We start from the raw sequence: 19,155 nt of genomic DNA on the forward strand, positions 1-19,155 counted from the left end.
TCCACTATTACAAGACAATACTTACTCCCGCCAATGCTTATGTAAGCAATCGGGCCGAATAGATCCATGTGGAGTAGCTCAAGCGGCCTGTCGGTCGTCATGATGTTCTTGTGTGGATGATGGGCACCAACTTGCTTTCCTGCTTGGCATGCGCTACAAACCCTGTCTTTCTCAAAATGAACATTTGTTAGTCCTAAAATGTGTTCTCCCTTTAGAAGCTTGTGAAGATTCTTCATCCCAACATGTGCTAGTCGGCGATGCCAGAGCCAGCCCATGTTAGTCTTAGCAATTAAGCAAGTGTCGAGTTCAGCTCTATCAAAATCTACCAAGTATAGCTGACCCTCTAACACTCCCTTAAATGCTATTGAATCATCACTTCTTCTAAAGACAGTGACACCTACATCAGTGAACAGACAGTTGTAACCCATTTTGCATAATTGAGATACAGAAAGCAAATTGTAATCTAATGAATCTACAAGAAAAACATTGGAAATAGAATGGTCAGGAGATATAGCTATTTTACCAAGACCTTTGACCAAACCTTGATTTCCATCCCCGAATGTGATAGCTCGTTGGGGATCCTGGTTTTTCTCGTAGGAGGAGAACATCTTCTTCTCCCCTGTCATATGGTTTGTGCACCCGCTGTCGAGTATCCAACTTGAGCCCCCGGATGCATAAACCTACAAAACAATTTTAGTTCTTGACTTTAGGTATCCAAACGGTTTTGGGTCCTTTGGCATTAGAAACAAGAACTTTGGGTACCCAAACACAAGTCTTTGATCCCTTGTGTTTGCCCCCAACAAACTTGGCAACTACTTTGCCGGATTTGTTAGTCAAAACATATGATGCATCAAAAGTTTTAAATGAAATGTCATGATCATTTGATGCATTAGGAGTTCTCTCCTTAGGCAACTTAGCACGGGTTGATTGCCTAGAGCTAGATGTCTCACCCTTATACATAAAAGCATGGTTAGAACCAGAGTGAGACTTCCTAGAATGAATTCTCTTAATTTTGTCCTCAGGATAACCGGCAGGGTATAAAATATAACCCTCGTTGTCCTGAGGCATGGGAGCCTTGCCCTTAACAAAGTTAGACAATCTTTTAGGAGGGGCATTAAGTTTGACATTGTCTCCCTTTTGGAAGCCAATGCCATCCTTGATGCCAGGGTGTCTCCCATTATAGAGCATACTTCTAGCAGATTTAAATTTTTCATTCTCTAAGTTATGCTCGGCGATTTTAGCATCTAATTTTGCTATGTGATCATTTTGTTGTTTAATTAAAGACATGTGATCATGAATAGCATTAATATCAACATCTCTACATCTAGTACAAATAGATACATGCTCAACAATAGATGTAGAGGGTTTGCAAGATTTTAATTCTACAACCTTAGCATGTAGTATATCGTTTTCACTTCTAAGGTTGGAAATGGTACTTTTGCAAACATCAAAATCTTTAGCCTTAGCAATTAATTTTTCATTTTCACTCTTAAGGCTAACAAGAGATAAGTTCAATTTTTCAATCTTAGCAAGTAAATCATCATTATCATTTGTAAGATTGGGAATTGAAACATTACACACATGAGAATCAACCTTAGCTAATAAATTAGAATTCTCATTTTTAAGGTTGTCTATAGTCTCATGGCAAGTGCTTAGCTCACTAGACATTTTTTCACATTTTTCTACTTCTAGAGCATAAGCATTTTTAACCTTGACATGTTTCTTGTTTTCCTTAATTAGGAAGTCCTCTTGGGAATCCAAAAGGTCATCCTTTTCATGAATAGCACTAATTAATTCATTTAATTTTTTTTGTTCCATGTTAAGGTTGGCAAAAAGGGTACGCAAATTATCTTCCTCATCACTAGCATTATCATCACTAGAGGATTCATATTTAGTGGAGGATTTAGATTTAACCTTCTTCTTTTTGCCGTCCTTTGCCATGAGGCACTTGTGGCCGACGTTAGGGAAGAGAAGTCCCTTGGTGACGGCGATGTTGGCGGCATCCTCGTCGTCAGAGGAGTCGCTTGAGCTTTCGTCGGAGTCCCACTCGCGACAAACATGGGCATCGCCGCCCTTCTTCTTGTAGTACCTCTTCTTCTCCTTTCTTCTTCCCTTCTTGTCGTCGCCCCTGTCACTATCACTTGATAATGGACATTTAGCTATAAAGTGACCGGGCTTACCACACTTGTAGCAAACCTTCTTGGAGCGGGACTTATAGTCTTTCCCCCTCCTTTGCTTGAGGATTTGGCGAAAGCTTTTGATGACAAGCGTCATTTCCTCGTTGTCGAGCTTGGAGGCGTCGATGGGTGTTCTACTTGATGTAGACTCCTCCTTTTCCTCTGTCGCCTTGAATGCGACGGGTTGAGCTTCGGACGTGGAGGGATCATCAAGCTCGTTGATCTTCCTCGAGCCTTCGATCATGCACTCAAAGCTCACAAAATTCCCGATTACCTCCTCGGGGGTCATTAGTGTATATCTTGGGTTGCCACGAATTAATTGTACTTGAGTAGGGTTAAGGAAAATGAGAGATCTTAGAATAACCTTAACCACCTCGTGGTCATCCCACTTTTTGCTCCCGAGGTTGCGCACTTGATTTACCAAGGTCTTGAGCCGGTTGTACATGTTTTGTGGCTCCTCCCCTTTGCGAAGCCGGAACCGACCGAGCTCCCCCTCGATCGTCTCCCGCTTGGTGATCTTTGTGAGCTCATCTCCTTCGTGTGCGGTTTTGAGCACATCCCAAACCTCCTTGGCGCTCTTCAACCCTTGCACTTTGTTATACTCCTCTCTACTTAGAGAGGCAAGGAGTATTGTTGTTGCTTGCGAGTTGAAGTGCTCGATTTGGGCTACCTCATCCTCATCATAGTCTTCATCCCCTACGGATGGTACCTGTGCACCAAACTCAACAACATCCCATATACTTTTGTGGAGTGAGGTTAGATGAAATCACATTAAATCACTCCACCTAGCATAATCCTCACCATCAAAAGTTGGTGGTTTGCCTAATGGGACGGAAAGTAAAGGTGTATGCTTAGAAATGCGAGGGTAGCGTAGGGGAATCTTACTATACTTCTTGCGCTCTTGGCGCTTAGAAGTGACGGACGCCGTGTCGGAGCCGGAGGTGGATGTTGATGAAGAGTCGGTCTCGTAGTAGACCACTTTCCTCATCTTCTTTTTCTTGTCCCCACTCCGACGAGGCTTGTGAGAAGAGGATTTTTCCTTCTTCTCTTTGTGTGAAGAAGATTTCTTCTCCTTCCCTTTGGAGGAGTCCTTCTTCTTCTCCTTCCCTTTTAAGGAGCCTTTCTTCTCCTTTCTCTTGGTGCGGGATTCTTCCGATGAAGCACTCCCGTGGCTTGTAGTGGGCTTTTCGCCGGTCTCCATCTCCTTCTTGGTGTGATCTCCCGACATCACTTCGAGCGGTTAGGCTCTAATGAAGCACCGGGCTCTGATACCAATTGATAGTCTCCTAGAGGGGGGGTGAATAGGGCGAAACTGAAATTTACAAATATAAACACAACTACAAGCCGGGTTAGCGTTAGAAATAAAACTGAGTCTGCGAGAGGGTGTAAAACAAATCGCAAGCGAGTAAAGCGATGAGACACAAGGATTTGTTTTACCGAGGTTCGGTTCTCGCAAACCTACTGCCCGTTGAGGAGGCCACAAAGGCCGGGTCTTTTTCAACCCTTTCCCTCTCTCAAACGGTCCCTCGAACCGAGTGAGCTTCTCTTCTCAAATCACTTTGGGAATCAAACTTCCCGCAAGGACCACCACACAATTGGTGTCTCTTGCCTCAATTACAAGTGAGTGTTTTGATCACAAGAAAGAATGCGAAAGAAAAGAAGCGATCCAAGCGCAAGAGCTCAAGAGAACACAACAAATCACTCTCACTAGTCACTAAAGCTTTTGTGGAATTTGAGAGAGGATTTGATCACTTGGGTATGTCTTGTATTGAATGCCTAGCTCTTGTAAGTGGTTGGAAGCTGGAAAACTTGGATGCTTTGAATGTGGGGGTGGTTGGGGTATTTATAGCCCCAACCACCAAACTTGACCGTTGGTGGAGGCTGTCTGTCGTATGGTGCACCGGACAGTCCGGTGCACACCGGACATGTCCGGTGCGCCAGCCACGTCACCAATGCCGTTGGATTCCGATCGTTGGAGCTTCTGTCTTCTAGGCCCGCCTGGATGTCCGGTGCACACCGGACATGTACTGTTTAATGTCCGGTGCGCCAGTATGGGCGCGCCTGACTTCTGCGCGCTTCTGGCGCGCATTGAATGCGCCTGCAGGTGACCGTTGGCGCGAAGTAGCCGTTGCTCTGCTGGTTCACCGGACAGTCCGGTGTACACCGGACATGTCCGGTGAATTATAGCGGAGCAGCCGCTGCGTTTTCCCGAGGCTGGCGAGTTCCGGAGGCCGCTCTTTCTTGGAGCACCGGACACTGTCCGGTGTACACCGGACAGTCCGGTGAATTATAGCGGAGTGCCTCTGGAAATTCCCGAAGGCGACGAGTTTGAGTTGGAGTCCTCTGGTGCACCGGACACTGTCCGGTGTACACCGGTCAGTCTGGTGCCCCCAGACCAGAGGTGCCTTCGGTTGCCCCTTTGCTCCTTTGTTGAATCCAATACTTGATCTTTTTATTGGCTAGATGTGAACCTTTGGCACCTGTATAACTTATACACTAGAGCAAACTAGTTAGTCCAATTATTTGTGTTGGGCAATTCAACCACCAAAATTATTTAGGAACTAGGTGTAAGCCTAATTCCCTTTCAGCAATAGGCCTCCATTTTTCGATCGCGGCAATGGGAGTTCTTCATGACTTGGGCAATGACAAGCTGTGAGTCGCCCCAAGCGTCGAGGCGCCGAACCCCTAGCTCGACGGCGATGCGCAACCCGTTAACCAAAGCCTCATACTCGGCCATGTTGTTTGACGCTAGAAAATGGAGGCGTAGCACGTAGCGCACATGTTTCCCGAGGGGTGAGATGAAGAGCAAGCCAGCACCTGCTCCTGTTTTCATCAGCGACCCATCGAAGTACATGGTCCAAAGTTCGGCCTGGATTGGAGCTGTCGGCAATTGGGTGTCGACCCATTCAGCCAGGAAGTCCGCCAAGACTTGGGATTTTATGGCCTTCCGAGGAGTGAATGAAATCGTTTCGCCCATGAGTTCCACTGCCCATTTTGCTATCCTACCCGAGGCCTCTCGGCACTGGATGATCTCTCCCAGGGGGAAGGATGACACCACAGTCACCGGATGAGACTCGAAGTAGTGTCGCAATTTTCGCCGTGTCAGAATTACTGCGTACAGTAGCTTCTGGATTTGTGGGTAGCGGATCTTGGTCTCGGATAGCACCTCACTGATGAAGTAGACCGACCTCTGGACGAGCAGTGCATGCCCTTCCTCCCGTCTCTCGACTACGATCGCGGCGCTGACCACCTGAGTGGTTGTGGCTACGTAGATCAAGAGGGCTTCTCCCGCAGCGGGGGGCACCAAGATGGGCGCGTTAGTAAGGAGTGCCTTTAAGTTTTCGAGGGCTTCCTCGGCCTCGGGGGTCCAAGTGAAGCGCTCGGCCTTCCTTAAGAGGCGGTACAAGGGTAATCCTTTCTCGCCAAGGCGCGAGATGAAGCGGCTCAGAGCCGCAAGGCATCCCATGACCCTTTGTACTCCTTTTAAATCTTTGATGGGTCCCATGTTGGTGATGGCTACGATTTTCTCTGGGTTGGCCTCGATGCCTCTTTCGGAGACGATGAACCCTAGGAGCATGCCTCGGGGGACTCCGAAGACACACTTCTCAGGATTGAGTTTTACGCCTTTTGCACGCAGGCACCCGAAAGTCACTTCGAGGTCGGAGAGGAGGTCGGAGGCTTTTCTTGTCTTGACAACGATGTCATCAACGTAAGCCTCGACCGTTCTGCCGATGTGCTCTCCGAACATATGGTTCATGCACCTTTGGTAGGTTGCACCTGCATTCCTCAAGCCAAATGGCATAGTAGTGTAACAATACATGCCAAAGGGTGTGATGAAAGAGGTCGCGAGCTGGTCAGACTCTTTTATCTTGATTTGGTGATAGCCTGAATAGGCGTCAAGGAATGACAGGGTTTCGCACCAAGCAGTTGAGTCCACAATTTGATCGATGCGAGGCAGAGGGTAGGGAACCTTCGGACATGCTTTGTTTAGACCAGTATAGTCTACGCACATCCTCCATTTCCCACCTTTTTTCTTTACAAGCATAGGGTTAGCTAACCATTCTGGATGGAATACCTCTTTGATGAACCCCACAGCCATCAGCTTGTGGATCTCCTCGCCTATGGCCCTGCGCTTTTCTTCATCAAAGCGACACAGGGGCTGCTTCACGGGTCGGGCTCCGGCTCGGATGTCCAGCGAGTGCTCGACGACATCCCTCGGTATGCCTGGCATGTCCGAGGGACTCCACGCAAAAATTTCGGCATTTGCGCGGAGAAAGTCGACGAGCGCTGCTTCCTATTTGGGGTCGAGCTCGGAGCCGATCCTGACTTTCTTGCCGGCGTCGTTGCTGGGGTCGAGGGCGACGGACTTGACCGCCTCGGCCGGTTTGAAGTTGCCGGCGCGGCGCTTCGCATCAGGCGCCTCCTTGGAGAGGCAATCCAGGTCGGCGATGAGGGCCTCGGACTCGATGATGGCCTCAGCGTACTCCACGCATTCCATGTCGCACTCGTAAGCATGGCGGTACATGGATCCGACGGTGATGGTCCCGTTGGGGCCTGGTATCTTGAGCTTGAGGTACGTATAGTTGGGGACGACCATGAACTTGGCATAGCACGGTCTTCCCAGCACCGCGTGGTAGGTCCCTCGGAACCCTACCACCTCGAAAGTGAGGGTCTCCTTTCAGAAGTTGGAGGGAGTTCCGAAGCAGACGGGCAAATCAAGTTGCCCAAGGGGCATGACGTGCTTACCGGGGACGATCCCGTGGAAAGGTGCTGCACCGGCCTAGATCGTGGACAGATCTATCCCCAAGAGCCCTAGGGTCTTGGCGTAGATGATGTTGAGGCTGCTGCCTCCGTCCATGAGTACCTTGGTGAGCCTAGCGTTGCCGATGATGGGGTCAACGACGAGCGGGTACCTTCTTGGGCTCGGTACGCAGTCGGGGTGGTCGCCTTGGTCGAAGGTGATGGGCTTGTCGGACCAGTCTAGGTAGACCGGCGCCGCTACCCTCACCGAGCAGACCTCCCGACGCTCCTGCTTGCGGTGTCGATCCGAGGCGTTCGCCACCTGTCCACCGTAGATCATGAAGCAGTCGCGGACCTCCGGGATCTCCTCTTCTTTGTCGCCCCCCCTTCTTGTTGTTGACTTGGTCCTTGCCACCTTCTGCCGAGGGTCCAGCCTTGATGAAGTAACGCCGGAGCATGTCGCACTCCTCAAGGGTGTGCTTGACGGGACCCCTGTGATAGGGGCACGACTCCTTGAGCATCTTGTCAAACGTGTTAACTCCTCCGGGAGGTTTCCGAGGGTTCCTGTGCTCGATAGCAGCGACGAGATCTACGTCAACGGCGTCGCGTTTTGCTCGCGCCTTCTTCTTGGCCTTCTTCTTCGTGCCATGTTGGGCGGACGCCTCGGGGGCGTCTTCCTTCTGTCTTCGCTGAGGCTGCTTGTCCTTCCAGAAGATGGCTTCGACCGCCTCCTGACCAGAGGCGAACTTGGTGGCTATGTCCATCAATTCGCTCGCCTTGGTGGGAGTCTTGCGCCCCAGTTTGCTCACCAGGTCCCGGCATGTGGTGCCAGCGAGGAACGCCCCGATGACGTCCGAGTCGGTGATGTTGGGCAACTCGGTGCGCTGCTTCGAAAACCGCCGGATGTACTCTCGCAAGGATTCCCCTGGCTACTGGCGGAAGCTTCGGAGGTCCCACGAGTTCCCAGGGCGCACGTACGTACCTTGGAAGTTTCCAGCGAAGGCCTTGACCAGGTCGTCCCAGTCGGAGATCTGCGCAGGAGGCAGATGCTCCAGCCATGCCCGGGCAGCGTCGGAGAGGAAAAGAGGGAGGTTGCGGATGATGAGGTTGTCGTCGTCCGTCCCTCCTAGCTGGCATGCCAGCTGGTAATCCGCAAGCCACAACTCCGGCCTTGTCTCCCCTGAGTACTTGGTGATGGTAGTCGGGGCTCGGAACCGGGCCAGGAACGACGCCCGTCGTATGGCCCGGCTGAAGGCTCGCGGACCTGGCGGTTCGGGCGAGGGGCTTCGATCCTCCTCACTGTCATAGCGTCCTCCGCGCCTAGGGTGGTAGCCTCGGTGCACCCTTTCCTCGAGGCGAGCACGACGGTCGCGGCAGTGTTGCTCGTCGCCGAGGCGAGCCAGGGCTGCAGGCGTCCCGTCCCGCGTGCGCTCGGTGCGGACCGAGGCCTCCCGTATGCGTCGGGAGGGCGTTGTGCGAGTCTCCGAGGGGCACCCTTGCCTTCGGGAGGCAGAGCTCTCGGCTTGTCGGACTGCGACATCTTCCAGGAGATCCTTGAGTTCGCCCTGGATACGCCGCCCCTCGGTGGTGGATGGCTCCGGCATCGTTCGAAGTAGCATCGCCGCTGCAACTAGATTCTGGCCGACCTCGCTGAAGGCCGGGGGCAGTCCTGCCCTGGCACCGTCAACGATACGACGCTGGACGTCCCGGGCCCGATGACGCGCTCCTCCAGCGAGTGCTCGGCCTGCCCACTCCTGCTCGATATCTTGCCGGAGCTGCACAAGCCGCCCTACTTCTTCGTCGAGCTTGGCCTGCATCTCGCGGAATTGCTCAAGCCATGTGTCCTGACCCCCTCGTAGGGACTGGGACCACAGCTAGCTCCCGCGGGATGTCAACGCGAGACGCAGGCATAGGGGCGTTGTCATCTTTTGGCATGTCGAGGTGGTTGCCTTCGCCATGATCCCCCTGATCGATGTGGAAACACTCGCGACTTGGGTCATGACCCTCGTCGTCGAGGCTGTGGTCATCGTCAGAGCAGCCGGAGAGGCAGTAGTCACATGCGAACATGAAGTCTCGCATGGCGCTGGGATCACGGAGTCCGGAGAAATCCCAACCGAAGTCGGAGTCGTCGTCTTCCTCGGAACCCGCGGGTCCGGAGGTTCAGACGGCCGTCAGTCGGTCCCAAGATGACCACATATGATACCCTGGAAGGTCAGGATACGCCCTTGCGAAAGCGCTCACCGAAGCGGGGTCGCTTGGTGGATCGAAGCTGAATCTAAAAGGGACAGGGTGGAAAACGGATGGTACCTTTTGGTCGATGGACGGTGGTGGAGTCGCGTCAGGGACGGAATGCACCGTTATCTTAGGTACGAGGCTAACGCCCAGCAAGTCCTTCGCGAGGGTGCTGGCGTCATCAGTCCGCTTGGGGTTGGCACGTTGCGGGGAAGCAACACCCGTCGTTGTCCCAGGTGTGAGGACAACACCCGACATGTCCCCCGCAGGGGTGCCGGCGTCGTCGACTCGCTCTGGTCCGACAGCCGATGGGGTGTCGCCTCCCGCATGGCCACGGTTGCCCCGTCCCCTCCTCCGGCGAGGAGGGTGGCGGGACAAACCCGGGTGTTCCTCTTCTGCCACGGTGGGAAGTCGTCGTCGAGTTCGCCGCCGCCGGGCGGGCCGATGATCGTCGTTGCTGTCGCGCTGCGAGGGGAGGAGTACCATGTCGTAGCTGCCGTCGCGGGACATGAACTCGAGACTCCCGAAGCGGAGCACCGTCCCTGGCTGAAGAGGCTGCTGAAGGCTACCCATCTGGAACTCAATGGGAAAGTATTCGTTAACACGCAGCGAGCCCCTACCTGGCGCGCCAACTGTCGGCGTTTCGGACCCGCGAGGACCTTCAACCGACCAGTGAATTTGTTGCTGCGTGTCCCTGCCTAGATGGGTTGATGCAAGATGGAACACAAGAGGGAAATGAGGCTTATGTTATCTCGCACCGGGGTGCTCGTAGTAGGGGTTACAAGCGTCGCGAGAGAGCGAGGGCGAGAGCGAGAGAGAGAGAGAGAGAGAGTCCCTACGTGCGTTCGTCTCTGCCTGTCTCGTCTGCCCTGCCTCCCTCTATGTCAACGTGTGTCCACGTGAACGTCTGCCCACGTGAACGTCTGCCCACCTAAACGTGCCTTAGGAAGGCCCTGGACATCCCCTTTTATAGATACAAGGAGATGCCCAGCTGTACAATGGGGTGTAGCTATGTGCTAACGTGGCTGGCGGAGAAGCGCCTTGAGCCCTGTACGCGTGTTAACGTGGCTGTCGGAGAAGTGCCTTGAGCCCTGTAGGAGCATAGCTGACGGTGCGGCATGGATCCTGCTGACGTTGTCTTGCTTCCGTAGGGAGCTGAGAACCTTCGACGTCATGGATGCACGCGGGGAACCATCATTACCTGTTACCGGAGTAACCTTAGATGGGACACCGGTCTTGTTCCTCCATAGCCTGAGGCAGCTAGCTAGGAGTAGGGTAATGATGTATCCCCTGTAGCGTAGTCGGTCCGAGGCTAAGGTCGAGCGAGGCGGAGACTTTTCCTGAGGCCGAGGCCAAGGTCGGGCGAGGATGTGACTCCTCCTGAGGCCGAGGCTGAGGCCGAGGCCTGGGGTCGGGCGAGGCGGAGACCTTCTCCCGAGGCCGAGGCCTGAGGTCGGGCGAGGCGGAGCTCCTTGTTGCGCCCGAGGCCGAACTCGTGAGAGGTCACGACTTACTATTGCTAGTCTTGCCCTGGTGGTTGGCACAATAGTCGGAGCGGGCCGAATAGTGTTGTTTCCCTGTCAGAACGGTCAGTAAAGGGGCGAAGTGACTGCGGTCACTTCGACCTTGCCGACTGAGGCACGCGTGTCAGGATAAGGTGTCAGGCGATCTCCGCATTAAATGCGCATGCGATACGGTCGGTTGGTAGGGCGATCCGGCCGAGGTCGCTGCACGATAAAGTTCGCCCAAGCTGGGCTTCAGGCGAGCCGAGGGTGCGCTCACTGCCTGAGGAGGCCCTCGGGCGAGGCGTGAATCCGCTTGGGACTACTGTTCCCGCCCGAGGCCGAGGCTGGGCTCGGATGAAGTCGCGTCCCTTGGTAGACGAGGCATGCGCTTTATCAGTCGTTTATGGTTTGTTCCGAAGATGTTTTCCAGCCGAATTAAGGAGCATTGGGGGTACCCCTAATTATGGTACCCGACACAAGGTAACTATTCAAAGTGCCATCTAAACATTGATCTTACTCTAAAACTTGTTGGATAACTAGCTGAGAATCACCAAATGACCTCACATGTTTTACTCCCATAGAATCTAAAAGTTCTAAACCGAATAAGAGGGCCTCATATCCGGCTTGATTATTAGTGCAACAAGCTTTCAGTCGGCTAGAGAAGTCAAAAGAGGTATTCCTTGGTGAAACAAACACGATGTCAATCCCATGTCCTTCATTACAAACCGATCCATCAAAATACAGAGTTTAGGGAGTAATAGTGAGGTATGATATGTCTAGTTCATGAGCATCATCAATCCGATGTTCTACAATGAAATCTGCAACAACCTAGCCTTTCATAGATTTTAATGATTCATAAGCCAAGCCATATTCTATAAGTGCATAAGACCATTTACCAATTCTACCGCTCATAATTGGGTTTTGCAACATGTATTTAATCACACCGGTTTGACAAAAACAGTAAGGACAAGACAATAGATAACACCTAAGTTTGGTGCATGCATAAAACATGCATAAGCATAATTTCTCAACGAAGGTTTACCTTGTTTCAGCATCCACTAGCCTCTAGCTTAAGTAGGTCACAACATGCTCATTTACTTCGGTCTCCTGAGTCAGAACAACTCCGATAACTTTATCTTTAGCTGCAATGTATAATCTGAATGACACTCCTGCTCTTGGTGCTTTTAATACTGGAGTCGAAGACAAATAATTTTTAATAAGATCAAATGCTTACTATTGTCCTGCCCCAAAGTGAAATCGACATTATTTTTGAGCCGAAGAATAGGAGTGGAAGCATCAACTTCCCAACTAAGTTAGAAATAAACCTTCGCAAATAATTTACATTGACTAGAAACTTCTGCATTTTAAGCTTACAGGTTGGAGACCACATTCCGAATGGACCTAAATCGGTCGAGATCTACCTCTATGTCATACTCATGAATGATGAATCCTAAAAACTTCCACTCGATACCCTAAAAGCACATTTACGAGAATTCATTTTTAAACCATCCCAACACATCTTATCAAATAATTTGCCTAATAAAGTTAGCTTCCAAGATCTAGGCGCATTTGCCTAATAAAGTTAGCTTCCAAGATCTAGGCGCCAGCCAATCACTACGAGGTGTTCCGGCGGAGGTGCGGACGGACCACGGCCTGGAACGAGACGATGTTTGACCTAGTAGGAGCGAGTTCTTCTCTGCGTCGAGTCGGACGGTCCGCATCTGGTGGCTAGTCGATCCACGCATGTGCAGAGGTGGCGACGTTCGCCAACAGCACCTAGACCTAACTCCCGAGAGGGACCCGTCAGGGACGAGAGATTGTAGGGTTTATCTTGGGATCGGTAGGCTATCCAAGATGCCTCCAGACGACGTAGATTCGAATATAGGTAAAGATCGAGATGAAGAAGCCTATGTTACTATCTACTCTTAGGGCACACAATAAAGTAATAGAAGATATTTTGATTTGGTTCGGTGTTGGTGTTTCAATCGGTACCTTTCAAAAATATAGGAAGCTGGACCTATTTTTAGACGTACTTCAACAACTCTTATAAGTTTTGAAGAATAAACATATATAGAGATACAAGTTAATCCGCCTGATTTAATCAGACGCGTCTAAAGACGGACCGTTCGCTGGCCAAATTGTCCGCGACTAAAGGCAGACCATCCGCAGGTCGGGCTACGAGAGAGCCACACCATCTGGTCGTACCAATGCCACAAAGGCACAAACGGTGCTCAACACCAGGCGTGCTGGGTCGGCAACCAATCCAGAACTTCCTGTAATCGTTTTCTTTGATCTGCTTATCAAGAATATCAGGATGGTAAAACCGTAAAAGCACCTAATAACCATCGCCCTCCAGGCGATGACCAGACGAGAACGCAACACGCGCAGGTCGACAGGAGCACACAGCAAGCCAGCAAGAAACCACGGCCGAAAGTGCCACGCCACGGGAACGAGAAAGAAAAAAAAATCAGAGAGAGAGAGAGGAAGAAGAAGAAGAGAGCAAAGTCAGCTAGCTACTCGCGGCACTGGTTGATGGCCGAGCAGCCGCGCGTATAGGGGTTGGCTTCGGCGCCCGGCTGGCAGTTGTAGTAGGACGCCCCCGGCACGGAGCACGGCACCGAGTCCGGCATCAGCGCGCTGTAGCTGATGTACTGCGCCGTGGGCAGCAGGCTGGCCGCGGTGTCCACGTCGTAGTACAGTTGCAGCCGCATCCGGCCCCTCGTCGCGGCGCCGCCTTCGGCGTCCACGCCGTAATAGACGGGGCACTCCTCCGGCGAGCCCCAGCACGAGTCGTCGGAAGAAGCCCCGGCCCCGGCCCCCGGCCACGCCCACTCCGCCGCCACGCGCGCGTGGATGGTCGAGACCATCAGCTCCGACGCCGTGGCTCCGCTGGAGACGGCGAGCGCCGACATCGCGGCCGCGAGGAGCAGCGCGTGCCGTGCCGAAGCCATGGTGGACGCGGGGCTTTGAGACGTACGAACGAGGTTGGCGGCCGGCACGGTGGAGCTGGCAGCGTGGTTTAGAATGTTGCAATGCAACACCAAGAATCTACCGGATTTGAGTCGAGTAAGCGCCTTGAGCGGTGGTGGGGCGCTTTTAAGCTGGAGGCCTGGAGGGAGTGTTCTGTTTGCTGCTGGGCGCTGGCAATGGCATCGTGTCCGGGCGAACGGCGGTGCCACGTCATGCCACCAACGCTGACCTTGCTCGAGCAACGCTGGGCATCGAGAACGCGTGGTCTCGTGCCGAGGCACGAACATCTAGCAGGCTCCTGCTCCCGCGCGCGATTCTTGCTGCAGTTTGACCTGCTAGAAATCTGATTTCTAACCACGCTACCAAGTAATAAATAAATAAATAAATAAATCCAGAAGCGCCTGGGATTGCTATGGCCTGTGGGACTCAGCACCCAGCTTCAACAAATCAAGCTATCACCACTAACAGTTCAATCGTATGACGAAATAGCTGCATCCTTTTTATGCACAAATCAGTGCCACACAGAAGAAACAGCTCTCCAAAAGCTCTTGAAAAAACATTTGCTTTAGAACATCCAGGGCAAGCAGCGGAAAATTTAAAACACCCTGATCAGTTGTAAGTCATGACATGGCTAGATGAGTTCATGAACGCAAATGAAAGACTAACATACAGTAATTCACATCGGACTAGCAGCGGGACAACAGATTCCAATGATAGCCAGGCGAGCTGCACGCCTGAACCAGCATGACCGCCGGTGCAGGGTGCTCGGAAGACGCAAAACCTCTATTATTAAAGGAAGCAGTTTCCATGCCAGATCTCGGTTTCTTTTCACCGTCTTCCAAGGCCAGATAAAGTGAAAGAACCACATTGTTCAGTCACGCTGCTGCAGGAACACCGGCTGCTTGGCTGGCGGCAGCCGCTATATTACGTAGAGACAAAATACTATAAAAATCATAGCCACACAGTCAGATTAAAACTGTAGCAACCTGCAATAAAAAAAGATCCATACCCTGCCGGCTACCCCCACCCCATGCGTGGGAGTGCGATGATGGGCACGCAGCCACGCACGCATTGAGAGATGCAACTCAACACATGAACAAGGAGGTTCTTTTTGCACGCCCAAAATACACCGGGAACGTAGAAAAAAAGTGAATGAATCATATATAAACACACGGTTTTCTTTTAACATCTATGCGAATTGGAACAGATCAACTTTAATGTTTCTCTACATTATGAAAAGAAATGAAAGTCACACTAGATACTAAGGAGGTATTTGAATGTATTAGAACTAATAGTTAGTTAGTTGACTAAAAAAATGATAGCGAAATTAGCTAACTAACTATTAAGTAATTTATTAAAAATAGCTAATAGTTGAACTATTAGATAGACTATTTAGACATCTTCAACTAGTTAGCAGTTAACTATTAGCTCTAACGCATTCAAACATGACCTAAGTTAAGAGAGTTCTTACTGCGTCAGTCAAAGTCACCAACTCCAGCCCTACTAGAAATAAGACTACAAGAGTACACGTAAAGCCTTCAGCTAGTTCCTAATTCGTTCGTATAGTACACTACGCTGAAATGCACCTACATATTTTAGAATCAGCATTTATCCTCAGTCCATATAGTAGGGTGTTGTCTGGACTAAAAGCTCCTCGTCGTCTTCATTGTCATCGTCGTTATCATCAGCACCGACCCAGTTGCTCGGGTGGTGTTGTGATCGAGGAATACCACTGATACCTTCTGCAACGTCATAAAAAAGCAAGTTAGCTAAACATTAGTCAATGTAGAGACGTATCAGTAACTAATGACAATAATGTAATGGATGATTTTGTTTGATAATTAACCAGGACGTTCTTCCATGTGATCCATTTGCAAAGGCTGCATTCTGTGGTGCAAACTAATTAAGGAAGCACAAAAATAACTTCACTCCAGCATCTTATAGCCACCAACTTATAATTACAAACAAATGGAAAGTCCATCAACACCAAACAGATGCATGACCAATGACTTCATTGAATCAGCCTACCGATTCAGAATGTCAGTTACACTAGATCACTTTTGTCAGTAAGACATGACTTTACCCCCCACATAGTTAATGCAAGTTTCTTATGGAGTCAACATATTGGGCAAGAAAAGTTCATCAGACTCAGATACTGTATATCGACATATCTTCAACTAGGTTACTTAGTGCAACTATAACAACTAGCATGATTGTATGTTTGACCCTAACGTATAATCTCGGCACTATACAAAATGTTTGCAATATTTTGTTTTCTGCAAGCCAACTTCAACTGGCTAATCAGTATAGAAACATTTACTCCAAGGAAGACAGAAGATAGGTAGGCACACAAAGACTATTAGGCTTTGTATGTCTAAATCTTTCAAACACAGGGCAGAAATGTCCCATGTTGGGGATGCTGAAAATCCCTGATAAAGAATGTAAAAAGTTTTTAAATTCCTTACGGCACAGAAAAAAGAGAGAGACAGTTCTTGTTAACGCTGCAGATGAGCTATCAAGGTGTTGTTAGGTTTACCTTACAACATATGTTGATTAGCTATTAGAGGATTGAAACGAAACATAGCGGTTTTGACATTGTGAATTAGTAATTGAGGCAACAACAAATCACAACACTGAATATAAATTAGCAAGAATTAAGTGAAATGAAAATGACTTATAGGATACATATTGTTTGCATTATCTGCAACTGGTGGCTTGCTTGGAGCATTTGTAACATTGGGCAGCATTGACATGTCGTTCAGCATATTAGTGCTTGCGTTTCTCTTCTTCTGGGCATGATTTTCTCTGTTAGCTTCAATGCTTTTGGGAGTACTACCTGTTTAAGAATGCTTTGCTTACATTTAACTAACTTGGTGGTATTGCAACAAAGCCAACGCTAGGCTTCAGATATGAAAGCAGTTTTTCAGTCACCAATTAAGGGCTTGTTCGGTTACGTCTGGATCAAAGGGGTTTGGAGGGGACTAAATCCCTTCCTAGTCAAAATTGAATAGAAGGGGATTTAATCCTCTCAATCCCCTTCGATCCAGACTGAACCGAATATGGCCTTAGGAGGGAATTAGAGGGGATTAAATTCCTTCCTAGTCAAATTTAAACAGAATGTTTAATCCCCTTCAATCCCTGGGCAACCGAACAAGGCCTTAGTGATTACACTAAGGCATATAACCGTCCATTCATTGTGGTCTGATACTAACAATGCCAATTGCCAAAAATGTCCATTATGTTATGCACAGGCCTTTTGGTCCTCCCTGGTTCCCATCAGACCACAATGACGTCCAGTCCAGTTGGACATACGAAGGCATGTAGTGCAACCATACCAATGGTTACTTGAAAAAAACATTTCACAAGAAAGATACACACCTGAAAGCTCCGACCATATTTTAGTATGGTTCGAGACATTTTCAGGAACTAGTGTTGGTGCAGCAGCCCCTGGTTCTCCCGCGTTTTGTGCTGATGTAGCTGGTTGTTGGGCATCATCGCTGTCAGATAATTGTGATACAGTCATAGTAGCCAGAACTAGAGTAGCTTCAAAATCAGAAGCTGCTCCATCATCCAATCCGAATCTCGGGACCAAAAGAACAGGTCTGCAATTCAATGAAAGCTCATGTAGAACAATCCAAAAAGATAACAAAATCCCATAAGCACGACAACTTACTCGCCAGTCTTCTCAAAGAATAGGAGGATGTCAACCTCACATCCTTCACAAAATGTTAAAAAAGCCTAGTATGGAAGAGGAAAAAGAGAGGGAGATGCAAAGACTCCATTAGTATTTCAGGATGAGAAAAAAAATCATCGGCATCAAATGTCTCAAATAAATCTACTACTGAATATATGAACTTCTAAGCATACCAGTTATCATGAACTCATGAAGTAAGATCCTTGTAGCAACTGTGAGATAATAATAACTAACAAACTTCTATCCAAGAGAGATAATAGTTGTGGAAATACTCTGAAAAGGTGTTTTAACTTGCAAACATGTTTCTTGTATTCACGATAGTAGGGAGCTGCAAATGTTATTATCCAATTCCTTGCTGCTCCTACAAAGTTATTATCCACTTCAAGGCATATCATATTACAATCTGTTTCCCACCACAAGAGTAAGGGATAGAGAATTTATCACCTTCAGTTCTTTTACCCCAAAGGTGACATCCACCGGATCACCAGCATGAACAAACTCCACGAACTCCTCGGCAGGGTCGATCCACAGTTGTGTGTGCAGTCTAGTGTCACAGTCATCTGCGACCCACCAAAACACCACAGTTTCACAGCCCAATCACTAGCGTGAACACAACGTCCACAACCAACCCAGAAACAACAGAAGAGAAGTACCTTTTGTCGGGTCATTGTAGCTCCGGAGCTCAACAGCCTTGCCCCCGACGTCACCGCTAGCATCAGGTAACCCTGAAGCAGGATCTGTAGCGATGATTGTGAGCTCCTGCAGCGAGGACTGGAAGTTGGACAACAGCCGCGCCAGCTCCCGCGGCCGAATGGCTAGGCGGCTCGGGAACCGTCCCCGGTCTAGCGACAGCGACTGCACCTCGGGCTCTGCGCTGCACACGATCCAGTACGTCTTCCTCACACCTTAACAACGCAACGCAAAAAGAATTGGGAGAACCGGAGAAATTAGAGCTACTAGTGGAAGAAGAGCCCGCCAAAACCGTAAACAAGCTCTAGAAAAATGGCTGGCTTGCAGAGAACAGCGCGCCAAAAGCACGAAATTCACAAGATTGGGGAAATGTTTCACTATCGCAAAAATTTCTTAGTGAAAACCTTAGAAGCTAGATGGGGATAGCAAGGGGCAGGGTAGCGTTTATGCGCACCATTGAGGCAGTGGAGGGTGATCTGGAGCTTGGGTGCGTCGGGTTCTGGGAGGGATACGGCGAGTCGGTCGAGCGCGGCGTGCGGCGTGCGGAGGACGGCGAGCAGGGACTTGAGGAGGACGCTGCACTGCAGCGGCGTGGAAGACGGTGCCGAAGCCGCGGCGTCGAGGTGATACTGGTCGAAGAAGTCGCGCGCTAGGGAGATCGAAGCGTACGCCGACCGCGAGCTGTTAAGCGTGTGCATCTCCAGCTGATGAAACGTCAGAGAAGAGAACTCGTAAGAAATCTAGGTGGGTGGGTTGGGGACCCCCAGTCCCCACACGGCGGTCGGGAGGCCAGGAGAGGGGCTGCGAACCTTGGCGGGGTGCGCCTGGAGCACGAGCTCGGAGGCAACGCGCGCGAGGAAGGTCACGCACCGGCCGAACGTTCGCAGGGAGCTGCCACTCATCGACAGCTCCATTACCGCAATCGGGGCCGCCGCCTGCTCCCCTTCCGCTGCGGTCTAGACTCTCGCCTGCTTTTGGTTTAGGTTCGGTTGGGACTTCGGAGAGAGGAGGGAAACGGAACGAGAACCGGTAGACTGTGCGGGCCGTTTTATCGTGTTGGGCTTGGCCCATTACTGATGGACTAATTGGTCTGAAGAAAGGCGCACAGCGATACGGCCCAACACGCGAGGAATGGAACGTGACGCTG

The 19,155-nt window shown here is 50.3% G+C and overlaps 2 protein-coding genes across 3 annotated transcripts; both read right to left on the reverse strand.

Annotated features, from left to right (window-relative positions):
• Positions 1 to 12,972: 12,972 nt before the first annotated feature.
• On the reverse strand, positions 12,973 to 13,704 carry LOC100283268 (rapid ALkalinization Factor family protein). Its single transcript, NM_001156170.2, has one exon. The coding sequence runs from the start codon at positions 13,603 to 13,605 to the stop codon at positions 13,168 to 13,170; it is 438 nt and encodes a 145-aa protein (NP_001149642.1). The 5' UTR covers positions 13,606 to 13,704; the 3' UTR covers positions 12,973 to 13,167.
• A 466-nt stretch (positions 13,705 to 14,170) lies between these two features.
• Positions 14,171 to 19,001, reverse strand: LOC100283409 (auxin response factor 75). Of its 2 annotated transcripts, NM_001156310.2 has the most exons (9): positions 18,818 to 18,999; positions 18,463 to 18,712; positions 17,972 to 18,223; positions 17,763 to 17,878; positions 17,298 to 17,362; positions 17,003 to 17,226; positions 16,310 to 16,460; positions 15,471 to 15,511; positions 15,016 to 15,366 (listed from the first exon to the last, which is right to left on the reverse strand). In NM_001156310.2, the coding sequence occupies exons 1-9, from the start codon at positions 18,920 to 18,922 to the stop codon at positions 15,239 to 15,241; spliced, it is 1,332 nt and encodes a 443-aa protein (NP_001149782.1). In that variant the 5' UTR covers positions 18,923 to 18,999; the 3' UTR covers positions 15,016 to 15,238. The 2 variants fall into 2 exon arrangements, with proteins under 2 accessions (XP_008677351.1, NP_001149782.1); XM_008679129.4 differs by lacking the exons at positions 15,471 to 15,511; positions 16,310 to 16,460 and having other exon boundaries at positions 14,171 to 15,366; positions 18,818 to 19,001.
• Between the last annotated feature and the right edge of the window lie 154 nt (positions 19,002 to 19,155).

The sequence above is a fragment of the Zea mays genome, chromosome 1, assembly GCF_902167145.1.
Source record: "Zea mays cultivar B73 chromosome 1, Zm-B73-REFERENCE-NAM-5.0, whole genome shotgun sequence".
In the NCBI taxonomy this organism is placed as follows: Eukaryota; Viridiplantae; Streptophyta; class Magnoliopsida; order Poales; family Poaceae; genus Zea; species Zea mays.